Source organism: Coturnix japonica, chromosome 5 (genome assembly GCF_054131305.1).
Source record: "Coturnix japonica strain WE chromosome 5, WE-NBRP24, whole genome shotgun sequence".
In the NCBI taxonomy this organism is placed as follows: Eukaryota; Metazoa; Chordata; class Aves; order Galliformes; family Phasianidae; genus Coturnix; species Coturnix japonica.
Window position 1 is genome coordinate 15,099,384 of NC_140667.1, and position 13,702 is coordinate 15,113,085.

At 36.6% G+C, this 13,702-nt stretch overlaps 1 protein-coding gene across 6 annotated transcripts in view; it reads left to right on the top strand.

The window, feature by feature from the left end:
- GALNT18 (polypeptide N-acetylgalactosaminyltransferase 18) overlaps window positions 1–13,702 on the top strand; it is a 224,944-nt gene that overhangs the window by 123,582 nt on the left and 87,660 nt on the right. For all 6 annotated transcript variants that reach the window (XR_014946434.1, XR_014946435.1, XR_014946436.1 and 3 more), the window contains 2 exons: window positions 2,454–2,646; window positions 11,505–11,671. Coding sequence is in view for 3 of the 6 variants with exons in the window: in XM_015864042.2 (XP_015719528.1) it covers window positions 2,454–2,646; window positions 11,505–11,671 (360 nt within the window). In the remaining 3 variants the exon portion in view is untranslated. The remainder of the gene's footprint in view (window positions 1–2,453; window positions 2,647–11,504; window positions 11,672–13,702) is intronic.

The following is a 13,702-nucleotide window of genomic DNA, read 5'->3' on the forward strand; positions in this document are numbered from 1 at the left end:
ACAAATGCGTAGGTGTGCACTGCTCTTCCAGCAAGCACTTATTTTTTATTCAGACCTCTTTTGGGGCACCTACATGTGGTTGTGAAGTGGCAGATCCTATATCAGCCAGTCATCTGCCATTGATATAGAAGTTAAAGCCTTCAGAAAAACATGCTTGATTTGGAGAAATCCAGATTACTACCACTTTTCCTGTCAGTTCTGGAAGCAATGGAAGGAGAGAAAAGGTTGCTGACCTCAGAATGGGCTTCTTGGCAGGGGAGAGACTGCTCCTATCACTTCCTGGTGTTGAAAAACTTTTCTCGCAATTCTGTCAGTGCACTTTTCTGCCCTGAATGCATTAATTCTGTGTGGACACTAGAATAAATGGATACTTTAGTACCTTAATCTTTTAACAGATGTGAAATAATTACGAGGGAGTTAGTAGAGGTATTAATTTGCTAGCCTTTCATAAGCAGAAGGGAGTATTCAATGAGTACTTCTCCCAGTCTGCACTCACATCTGTGATCATCTCAGCCATTGCACTTGGCCCTCTTATAACTCATTAGATTTTTGTGTACCCAGTTTGTTTCCCGAATTCCTTTTCAAATCAGTGTTATTTTTCTGTACCAATGTCAGAATCCCAAAAACCCAGGTTATTCATCCCACTTAACTTTTGGAAAAGCTCATTATGTAGAATTTATATTTAGTAGCATTTGTGTGACTCTAAATCTTAAGTGTGATCATATCTTGAATGCCATTTGCTGTGAAGACTATGTTCCAATAAGGTATGTGGTTAACCTGAGTTAAATGCTTGCGTAGCACATTTTCTTGACTAGCATGTGTGTGTGCTCGTAAAAAATGCAGAACAATATTGATTTCTACTGGTTGCACCCAATCTAAGTATCTCTCTTATGATGTGAAGATAGCTTGTAAGATTGCTTGTGTAAATTCAAGCTTTTTTTGTGGAGGTCACTTAGTAGTCAGCAGATGGCAGTGAGTAAAGATGGAGTTCTCTCTCTGAGTTTTGGACTGGTATTTAAAACTGTTCTGCCTTTAAGTTAGAATCTTCCAAAAGTGATCAGAATTTACAGAAGGTTTTTTAAATATACTTTGCAGACTTGTAAAATCTCTACTCTGTGCCATTTATCTGTGTGGCAGCAGGGCTTGCCTCATTTGACAGAGGATTTAGCATGTCTTTGAAGAAGTGGAGTGGATTCCAGGATTCAGGATGTAAGGCAGTACTTTGTTGTGTAAATAAACTGTACAAATTTACAAAGGTTGGAATCTAATGCAAGTGTCATTGGTTTTCTGTCAGTATTGTCAGAGGAAAATAAATTTCTGAAGGAATCAAACAACTTAAGCTTAATTTATGTTTTTGTGTTTTGGGTTCCCTTTAGTAAGAGTTCAAACAACGTAGCTCTTGGCATACTTGGAAGTCACTATGATAGTGGTATGTACTGTTATTACACAAACTGTTTTCTTTAACTGTTGCTGTGTAGCTAGCTGAAGCCAGCTGTCAGCTCTGTAGGTGACCGTGGGTGTGGAGGATGATGCTGTTCTGGCTCTCAACAGTGACATTTTTGCCTGTTGGAATACTGATAATTACACGAATATTTATTTTTATTAAGTTTGTGTGGTCAGTACTAATGAGTTGTGGTTTCTGAATGCAGTAATTGTGAAATGAGAGCTTTTATTTAGTTGGGTAGCTGTTAGTGACTATAGTGACTATTCATAACTGGGACTTAAAGAAAATGACATTTATATTTTGTAAGCCAGTATCTATGATGACAGAGTCAAGTAAGGCATTTGATTTTCCTTTAACAGTGTACTGTATATAATAAAGTGTTTACGGAGATGGGTGGTTCTCTAGGCTGATTGCGTGGTCACCTGAATAAAGAGTGAGGGGCTATCCAAATAGATGAGATGATGGTGCTACTAGTCATTGTCAACAGACCTTTTATGAAGTTATGTAGTGTTGTCTATCCTGTACTGACTGTCTTTCTGTGTCCCCTTCAAAATTTCATCCTTTTCCTAGCACGGTAATCTTTGTTCATCTTTGCATATATATGTGTGTGTGTGTATATATGTATACATACTTATACATAATGTGTGTGTGTATATATATGTATATATAATTTTTTTTCCCCATATTTTCTGATGAGAATCTTTTTGAAATTTCATCTGGAGTTGTCAGCCCTGCCCTTCAGTTTTGTTGTGATGAGAAAGAATTGGTTTTAACAGAACTATTCTTCTAATTTTTATATTTTAAGCCTCAGGTACTAATAGTTATTCTACTGTCCTACTACACAAGTAGAATGTGAGAATGTGTTTTTTGAAGGCTTATAGACTGCAATAAGCAGTCAAATTTGCTGTTTTGCCTGGTGTTTATCCTAAAGTTATGCCTTTTAAATTAATGTGCCATAGAGCCTCTTATAATGTAAGTCTGAAATTGTTTCTTTTTCTCTTTGTTGTAGAAGCTCCACCTAAACAGGAGGAAAATCCTGCTGAGCCATTCACTGATTCGTCTCTCTTTGCTCACTGGGGCCAGGATCTCAGTCCTGAAAACAGACGTATTGCACTTAAACAGTTCCAGTATTATGGCTACAATGCATACCTGAGTGATCGCCTGCCACTGGACAGGCGCCTGCCTGACCTCAGACCTAATGGGTAAGTGTCATAGACAACCTAAGCATTGTAGGTCCTTGAGTTCTACTCGGTTATCCCAGCACTGTCTCATAAAAACCAGAAAGCAAATGAAGCTGGTGAACTCTAGTGGTGCAGTTAGCATTTTAGACTAACAGTGTGTACCAGCTGTGGGACCTCCAGCTTTCACTCAATGCCACTTCTTCTATTAGGAAGCACTTGTGTAAGGCAGTATGAATACATCCACTGTTATTTCAGAATGTTTAGGTAAGATGGATGGGACCATGCGAATAGACAGCCTTCCCTTTGTGCATTTTGAGTCCTGCTGTGGTGGGATCATTCACAGAGACGGTTAATACTGCTGTTTTTCAGCCTTGGTGATATATCTTTTCCTTTCAACAGACATAACAGCTCTGGGGATGGGGAAGTGGGTGGAATGAAATGCTTTTTTTGCAACTCATTAAAAAAACAAAAAACAACAAGCAGAACAAAAACAATCAAACATTAAAATAAAAGGGACGGGCAGTTACTGAATTGAACCAGTAATCAAGACGTGCTATTTAGCGACTTGTCAGTCCCAAACACTATCCGAATGTGATCTCATTAACTTCTTCTAAGCAAATGTTTTAATAACTGCAGCAGTAAGCTGTACATTTTACCATAAATCAAGTGATGTTAATGAAAAGATAGATAGGAAAACCATTTGAGGCAACAGATCCATAATTTTAAAAACATCTGTACTATATATAATAGTGTATCATGTTTTAGAAATGTGTAATAAATTTGCTGTAATTAAGGAAATGAAGGTCCATGCAATAATATTTATATTTTTAAGAAATTTCTCATTGCCTGTAAGGACAGGTTTTTTTATTTTTTAAATGTAAGCTAATTTAGAGGAAATATAAATCTTCTGTAACTAACAAGATACCAGTGACAAAAGTGTCTGTTCTTATTTCCCTATAGAAATTTCCCTATAGAACTGACTCTTCTGAATGATTTCAGTCTATACTTCTTATAATTGGGGATGTGAAAAAAGACAGAAGTGAAAAGATGCTTTATCTGAAATAATTAAATTTTGATTGGGATTTTAAAAGAAATTTCAGTTTAAAATGAATCACGATCCTCATTTAGGTGGAAACATTTAATTCTTTTTTAATTATCTGCCAAAAACATGCTAGATGATGTAGTATGTTTATAATAGGCATGTGCATACAAAATGACAGATTGGCTATGATAGCTTAGGAAGATTTTTTTCCCCTTACCCTTTATCATGGTTCAGAAAGGAGTGGGTAATCTGAGATGGAAAGGTAGCAAATTCTAGTACTGAGGGAAATTAAGTGCATTGTCAGGTAGCATGTACACTGTTGCATATATAGCAAGCACTCTGTGGAATACTTTGTTACAGGATATTTTGAAAGGTTTCTGAAAAGAAGAATTCCTAGTTCTGATATGGAAAGTCTCATTTGTGTGAGAGCACGTGCATGACTATTTCAGTTAAACTCTTATAAGAGCGTATTCTTCATCACAACCATCTGTTGTTAGGATTTCTAGCACCTTTTTTTAAAGCCGGTTGCATTTGTCACTTCTGGAGTCTATATGGATGTATTAAGGTACTCTTGAACTGATAGTAGACTGAAGCAGCATAGCATGAAAACCAAGGATTGCTTGTTCTGATGAGAGCACCGAGCAAGTAGCGTGGAGGTGGAGTTAATCCACTTCCTGACTGAGAAGCAATAAAACACAGGTATCATTGCATTGCTGCAGTTGCTTTTAGAGAACTTTTCTTAGAACTCTCGCCTGGATTTAACAGTACTTCTGCAATAGGCAGTGTGACCTAAGAGTCTAAGCTAAGGCATGTAGGGAGTTAGCTGAAGGAAGTGGAGTTCTTACAAATATGTCTAAGCTCAGTTGTGCTCTATCATATTAATATCATATCACATGAAGTATCAGCTGTTGGTAAGACAACAGAAATATAACTGGAGTGTAGTGTAGTTCTCATCTAATTGGCCTCTGAGTCTGGAAGAATAAAGTGATCTGCTGAAAGCGTGACACTGATTTGGCAGGCTAAGAACAAACAAGTGTTCCTTTAGTCCCCACATTTCTCAGACCCAACTGCACCTTTGCTAATTGGGGCTGAAGTAGAAAAGGTTATATTTCTAAGAAACCTACACAAACCCAAAGATGTCAAAATGCTTAGCTTCTTACAGGCTGTGAATCCAAGCAGAGCAGCCCTCATAGCCTCCTCTTTGCTGCCTGCAGCTTTATGCTTATATGTGACTTTGAGAAAAAAGCAGCATGAGGTCAGTATTTCATGTGAGTGACTTTCAGGATCACCTTCTCAGCCTTCAGTGATTTATTTTTCCTCTGTCCCAGGCTACTTGTGTTTATTTCCAAAGATCAGCTGGAAGAGCAAATGCAGTAGTGGCAACAACTTACTAAGCTGTCAACAACAGTGTAAGCTGCACAATGAGCAGGTGAAACTGAGGAGGCAGCGACCTTGGTGACTTTTTCTCAGCTGTGTGTGTTTTGAGTCTTGGGTGTTTGTAAAGAATATGATTAAGGAATGAATATTGAGGAAAAGTCAAAGCAGTAGCAGAGAAATGAAGTGAGTTTCACTAAGGGAATGTTTGGATTGGGAAAGGAGGAGAGGGTAGTAGAACAAAGTGAGCACCAAGGGTCTGTGCAGTTTGTTGAGTCTGTAGTGCCAGCTATACGAGGCTGCACAAATGCACTGTACTTCTGAGGTCCCCAGATATCTGGGATGTCATGATGTCTATGCTATTTCAGCTATTCATTCACCCAGATTAGGGAAATTGGACCTACGTACCTTATTATCTAGCTTGTTGCTTCTTAAGAAGTGAGCACTATAACTTTATTCATCTTTCTCCTTAGTGTTGATGTTCATTTTAACAAAGCAACCTAGAAGTGTGTAATTCTGGATGTTGTGAATAAAAATCAGCAAGAAATTACTGCGGGTTTAAGACATCAAAGTCCTCCTTCACGCACTGCACCATCAAACTGAGGAACCTACTACAGCATGTAAGCCAAAATAGAAATAGGTTCAAGAAGGGTGCAGTCATCAAAGAATTTTAAGGAAAAATGCAGTGGACACTCTCTTTGGGCTTTACTGATAATAGCTAGCACACATAGATCTCTGTTTTCTCATCAAAATGATGTGCGTGTGTTTCTGCAGAGTCTCTTGTTACTGAGAAATACTGTAGCCCCTTCTAACATCATACTTGTATGACTCAACTGTAACCTCTGTTCTGTCTATGGTGTTAATGTAACTCAGCAGCATTGGGGAGAATTGCTGATGCTGTCTCTCACAAGGCATCCATGTATTTCCTTGTGCTGCAGCTGTTTACCATCCATATAGCCATCTGTTAGCCCGTAATATATCTGAGTATCAAATAACTGTTGACTCTGATGAGCTTGGAAGCATTGAGGAAAGCAGTATTGGCCTTACTGAGCATGGGAACAAGATAATACTCCATGTTCATTATAGTTCTGTTCTGCTCCATTATCTTAAGTAGGGCAGGCATCACCCACAAAGCTTGTCACGAGTGATATGTTGAACAGACTCAAACAGAAAGGTGCTACTAAGAGGCAGATTATTTAGGGATCCCAAACTTCCATGCCAAATCTCCCTTTGAGTGGATGCAGTTAAGGATTCTACTTTGTTGGCTTGTAAGTTTCTTGTTCCATGATGCAGTGCATTGAAGCTCATATGCAAAACAGCGATAGCATTGTTTTTTCCTTATGTGAGGAGTAGTGGGGAAAAATAAAGCTGTATAACAGGACCCCAGTAGAGGAATTCTGCTGCAGAGTTCTGTTCTTGCAGATCACATGTGATACAAAGTGGCTAAGGGAACTTCTTGAACCAGTATTAACTACAGTCAACCAAGGATCTTTTCCCTTTGTAAAAAATGGTGTTTGTATGAAGAAGTGAAGACTGGAAGGGGAAAATTTAAAGATCAGATTGTTTTTCCTCCTTTGAGATTGCTAAATATGTGGTACAACATTTGGCTTGCTGTAGATGTGCCCTTTTCCCAGCTGAGTCAGTGCTGTTTGGCAACTAGAAAAAGCAGAGGAGGTGCCCTGTTTCTTTTACAGAAAAAGGCTTGGATTGTTTTGTAAGTGCTTCTTATTTCAAAAGGTTCACCAATCCTATTTTGTATTGCTTTGGGTCTCAGTTCAGCAATGGGAAATGGTAGAAGCCTTGAGGAGCAGCAGAGTTGGGGTCAGAATAGAATATGCAGAACATCCACAGAAGAATTGAATCGTAGCAGTGGCCACGCTGTTATTCTGGGTTTTGCTTTAGTGCATCTGCCCAAGTGGCTCTTGTATTTATTATCACTAGCAAATTGGCTGGAGTCTCCAAGTTGTTATAATAACCCAAGTTAATAGCACTGTATACCTGTTTCTGCTCTTCCCTGTTTTCTTCTTTAACTGGAAGAAAATGCGATGCTGTAATCCATGTTCACTTTTGCTCTCATGTTATAACATGACTTTTCTTCACGTGGTGTACATTTACATGTTCGCAGGATAATCCCTGTCATAGTACTCTATAAGAAGCTAACAATTTTTGGCCAAACAGGTGTACAGAATTCTCCTTATGTTCATAAAAATTGGGTTTTATTGAGATCATAGGATCCCAGCTTGCTGTTCTTAGTGCTTTATTCAGAGAAAGCTATTGTTTATAGGTAAAAATAATTATACAGTAAAAATCTTATTGCCATAAGTATCTTTTATTAAAAGAAGCAAGGAATCAAGCAGGCACAATTAAATCAATGCCGTAAGATGCTTAGGAGAGCAAGAACAACTCACTTTTGATACAATCTTAGAATTCACCTGTGTTTTTATCAGCTTCTATATCATCTAATCTCCCCTTGTTTCCTGATATTTTGTTTTACCTGTCACCAGATCAATAAATTGTAATACTTAAAATGGAATTCTTACAAAACTTGAATCTTTTGAGAGATTTTTAGTCTATTTCATTTTTGCCAGAATGGGTTTTTTGTTTCCCCCCATGATCTTAAACTGTCCTTGTTATTTTGGTTGATGACAAAACAATACCAGATCTTGAAGAAAATAAACTTGTTTCTGATTATTTTTTTATTCAATTGGTACCATTGCATCTTCCCATATAGGTTCTTCTAATGAGACCTCAACCTCAGTTTTTTTTATTAATATGCTTCATTCTATCTTCCTAAAATGAAAAAAAGCTAGGACACCATTTATTGATTTAGACTCAAAATATGTTCTGTTGGTGGCTGTGATACACCTGTGATGCTTAAGTGAGAGGTTCTAAATATTTGCAGAAAATACCTCTTTTTTTTCAGAAAAACCTATTTTTCTGTAGAAGGTCTAAGAGAATTTATTAATACAGGAAATAATTCTTGGTTATTGTTCTTACTCCATAGTTATGCTAAAATCATTTTAATGTGCCTAGCTGAACTGCGTTATCACAATGCATGTATTCAAGATGAATATAATTTTCTCATGGACAAATATTTGAAAGAAGATTCATAATGTATGCTGTCCTCCAGCTGCCAGTGTTATGCTTGAAATAGAACACCAGGAGTTTCTCTAAATTTCTGGTTGCCATGACAACTGTTACTTTAGTGTTATTAGCCCAGTGTAATTTAGCAGGGTTAGTTGTGAGAGGTAAATTTAGCTACATTGTGATGATACTCTTTGTTGTAATTTGAAATCATATTTCAAATTTATATTTAAAATTTACTTAATCCTTATCCTGAAGTATGTTCAATACTTTGTGAACCTTACTTTGCAAAAGGGAGTGACTGAGACCTGGGCAGGTTGGAAGCTTGTTCAAGGCCCCAGAATGAGGCAAAGCTGTCATTAAAACATGTACATTGCTGTTGCCATGCAACTGTGCACCTCATAGGGCTTAATGGATGCCAGAATTTGAGCCACACAATTTCCTCCCTTTTTCTCTATTCAGAGTATGTTTTATACACATACGCACCTGCCCCTTCTCTGTACCTATTTATTTTTCATTCCCAATGTATGAAATTTTATTACTCATAAAACTTAGCACAAAGATGAATTCTCTGCATTCTGTGCTGGAACAAAGTTGGGTATATTTAATTCCAATTTGATTAAATAATATCAAGAAGAAAAAAAGGAGATAATTTTACTGTCATGAAAGTAACAATGGAAAATGCATTTTTAGTAATACTCTACATGTGTTGAGTTCAGGCTGGAAGTAAAGATGATAGATGTGCCTGAATGGAAAACAAACAAAAAACACATGAATTCAATTTAGGAACATACCCTCATGGAATAAGAATTCATTTGTAAAGCATTTTTTTAAAAGGCTGGTCGTAATGGGAGCCTCTGTTCTCTTTTGTCATAGGCCGGTATCTTTTGGTGTATACTGGGGCAGAGTAGGAGTCAAGTGACATTCGTATCATATACACTGGTCTTGTCTTGTATAAGGTGCCAGATGATGTAAAAAATGTAAATGAATGCAGATAGGAAAAATAATACAAGTAATTTTGTTTAAATAGATCAAAGAAGTTTTGTTACTTTTCAGCTTATGTTTTAATCTATAGTAGGGCAACTGTTTTCTGGGGCTCCATTTTGTAACAAGGGCTTGTTTATTAAATATAATTTGTCACTGTACTTTTTTGCAAAAGTATATTTGACATATTTCAACCTTGGCTTTGTTGACAGAGGACAAAATTCAGTTTTTGAGGAAGTAAATTGTTTGCGGTTTTTTTCAATGTACTTGAATTGTAATTTAAAATATTTTCTAAAATAACTATTGCTCTTTGCCTATTAAGTGACAGTTTGACGTGTTCACTAGAGTTTCCTTTTTATCTTTGTACATCAATAGTGCTGAAGATAACTGCCTATGCTATATACCTAAAAGACTGTATGTACCTTTTGTTTGTTGTGCTATTATGTACCTATGCATTTTTTTGCTGCATTAAAATCACCGAAATGGCAGATTTTGTAGAGCCCTATAGGCTAACACTGGAAATTATTTCTAGATGCTTAAGACTTCTGAGTAGTGCATACTGCTCTCCTTTTGAATCTTAATTTTCAAAACTTGGATGAAATTTCAGTTGTTATATCAGACAGAAATCTGAAAGTGTTATGAACTTGTAAAGGGGATTACAGTTTTGTTAGTTGTTATTTTGTTAGTCTCCTTATGTCCGCGCTGATTTGTGCATCTTATTTACTTGTAAAAGACAGCAAGTGCAAAGTAACATTATCCAGTTTATGGTGCAATTTCTTTTGTTTGTACAGAATTGCACGCACATACCAATGCACAAACAGATCTGTTCGTTGGTCATCTGGATCTGTAATAGGATTTAGCATCTCCTGGAAATTGAGATTTCACATTTAAAAATGGTGATGGGATTGTAGTTACAGGGACCTTTTGCAACTTTGAACTTGAAATATACACCTTGAAAATCCTGTTTTCATCTGCTGCTTACCTGTTGTGGCACACAAAATTCAGAGTTAAGGATTCTTTCAGTTTTGGTGGTGCTGAACCTGAGTTGAATTGTGCCTGTTTTCCCTTCTCAGTCATCTAGACAGGTTTTAAGCAGTGCTTTAAGAGTCTGTTTGCCTTAAAAGCTGATATTCTTCTAATGAAGTATTTCAGAGGTTAAAATACTCACTCTAGAGTACAGGAGACAAGTGTGGAAAACCATCTCTTCTTGAGAAGATTTGAAACCTCATATATGAAAAGGTGAAACTTCATGTACTCATATGAAGATGGTACTATTTAGCCTAGAGATGACTTGGGGACATCTCAGTGGGACCTGGTACCAGCACAAGAAGCAATTCTTTCACCCAGTGACAAAAGGAAAACTACATAAGACATGTAAGGACTTCTTTACTGGGATTTCCATCAAATTGAAATTACAACAGAGAAAATGGATCGATTGGCCAGCTGAATTTTGAATATTGCATGTACATCCGTAGTATTGGATGTTGTATGTCCTGGGCACTAACTCTTTCTAGAAACTTTAAAAACATACATTTAAATTAGTAATCTTGAATGAATTTTGTTTTTCTTTAATGTCTGGAGAGTGATGAAGAATGCCCATGTGATAATTGTCTGTATTCATTAACTCTATTTAAAAAATAAATAAATGAAAAAAGTCACTTCTAACTGAACGTGAATTTGAGGTAAGGAGTCATACTCAAGCATGACTTAAAAACTGTTTGGCGAAAATATGTATTTATTGGAAGAATAAATAAACGCAGGAAAATAGTAAGAGAGCAGTCCTGCTTCTGCTTAAACTTCCTGTCAGAGCTTGCGGATAAGTTTTGCATCCTTGTACTATTTTTTCCCTTTTCTTTTTCCTTCTGTATATATAGTCTGAGCTTTTTTTTTATCAAAGGTGTTGCTTGGGGCTGGGTCTCTTACTGTGTTTTTCTTGAGCCAAAGCAGCAGCCTCATTTCTTGACTGGTAGATATAACAACAAAAGTAATTAACTTGGCTATCAAAAATACGCTTTTCAAAATTAAAGGGCAAACTATTTATTCCTGTCTGTGCTGTCCAGAAAGATGATGTGAACAGCTGCAGCTGGAAACTGCATATAAACAAGAGTTTGACTTTGGTCTGCAAGCTAATTTTTGAGTGTTTTGGACCTTGAGTGGGAAAGAGAGCTTATTCTATGCATTGGCTTTGCAGATAGTTTCAGTTGTTTTCAAATATGAGTTTTTTTCAGGACAGATTCATCTCCCTTTTGCCTATCAGTGCTGTGAGCAGGCATGGGGATCTTTGGATCACTGTCTATAAAAGACATTTGTTTGACTAGGGGTAGATTTCTCTGAAGCATTTCTTGTTAACATTGTGACTTCCAGAGTTTACATCTCTGTTTCCCTTTTTCTTCAGGTGCAGAAACCTGACGTTTCCTGACAGTCTTCCTGAGGTCAGCATTGTATTCATATTTGTTAATGAAGCTCTCTCAGTGATTCTGCGCTCTATTCATTCTGCTATTGACCGGACTCCTGCTCACCTGCTCAAGGAGATTATTTTAGTTGATGATAACAGTAATAATGGTAAGAGATTTTGTTTGTCCCTTGTTTGTTTTCATAGAGTATGAATCTTAAATAAGAATTCTTGAAGTCTGGCTCCTGTTTGTGCCATTAGCATTTCAAAGGTTTTCAGTGTTTTTTCTCCCTTTCTCATATTGAAGTTGTACTGGGCTTTGTCTTCTAATATATACAGGTAGCTATGTTTAAACAAGGAATGTACAAGTATAGAATACTGCTTCTTTATGTTTAAAGCATCTTGTAAGCAGAATTTTGAGTATAACAACAGATTAAATACCTGAAGTTGTTTATGGCTCCTAGTACATTAGTATGCTTTGAAGATACTATGCTTACTCTGCTCTTCTTGATTCCTTTGCATGGTTTCATCTTTTTGTATTTCTTAGACATCTCCTTTAGACTGCTAATAGTACCTTTTCTCTTTCTCTTGTTCTCTCCTCTGTTTTGTCTGTTCATAGGTTTTCATTGGCAACATTTATCTTGCTGCTTTTATACTGTATTAAAATTCTGTTGTCTATGTTCTGAAAGACTTACTTCTTGCTTCTAATTACATAGGCTTGCCTAGATTTTGGGGTTTTTTTGTTTTTTAATGAGCCCGTGCTGGGCATTATTTACAAGTCATATTCTCAGGCAACTTTACCAATGAAATGTTAATAAACATAGTTATGTTGACTATTAAAATTTGACTTTGCAGTGCGGGAATTAATTCTGATCTACTAAAATACATATGCTGAAGTACAGCACTGAGCAAAGGACTTTCCTTGTCCTTACCATCGTTACAGCTGTTATGCAATCCCTGTAGCTAGATCTTGAGACTTGCTGGTTGTAGATGTGTGTGGGATTTAAATAGCAGAAAAACTTAATTTTAAATGATTAAATAAGTTCTCCTTCTTAGGCTATACTTTTCACCATTTCTTCTGGCGGCTGTCAGCAAAGGAAAATGTAAAACTCTGACTCTTTAAGCATACACAAAACCCAACAATTTGATTTGGGTTTTATCAAATCTAATTCCAGTCCCAGTGAATACTGCTATGTTTAGGCTTACCAAAGGCTGCTCAAGCTTTTCTAGAAACACCTGCTCATGAAACAGTGCAGGTAAATTGGCATGCAGAATTTATAAGTTGATAGTTTATGGTGCAATTTATGATGTAGCAATGTGATAAATTAAAAGAAAAATTGTTTCAAACAGTAAACTTTGAGCGAAGTAAAATGAAACCACACATGCAAAACTGACGTGTGCATATGTACATATATGCAATTCAGAAATTTCTGAGCTGAGGTGGATCTTTGTTTTGCTTCAACAATGTATTTCACATACAGTTTTGCTGATGCACTGTTGCTGGCCTTGATTTTCCGGTTGTCCTTCATGCAATACACAGGCATTTGATAGGAAGAATTTTTGCAATCCAACATTGATACGTGGTCTTAGGCTCTGGAATGTGTTTGTAAAATCTTGTTCTTACAATCTTTCAAAGAGCTCCAGCTATTATTATGCCAGGAGGTCAGTGAATACAATTGAATATTGGCACTGCAGTGCTTGAGGCTTTTTACAGGCAAACTGGCCACAAGGTGATCATGGAAGAGGAAAAATTATTTGACTGAAGAAAGAGGTTGGTAGAGTTTAAGTTGTTTTTTTTTGTTTGTTTTTTTTTTTGAATTGATGGACATTTATTCCAACAGTCACTTTGCAGAGCCATGTCAGAAACGTCAGTCATTTTAGTGGCCTAACAAATATGTTTCTTTCACTCTGCTCTTTAAGCTTCTCAAAATTATTTTCTATAGTATTTATTACCTGAAATAGATTAAAAACAAACAGGTAGCACTTAATCTTTCAGGAAGACTTGTTCAGCATGTCTCGTATTAATACCAGTATTCATGTTGTATGATATAGTATTTGTATGATTAGCTGAGCTTTTTATTCAGGAGTATCTTTCTCCTGCAGCGCATCAACCCCTTATATTCCTGACCCCAAAAAGAAAGCTGTTGGTTTGGCTGCCTTGTCCTGGTGATGTATGTCATTCTTTTTAAAAAAAGAAAAAA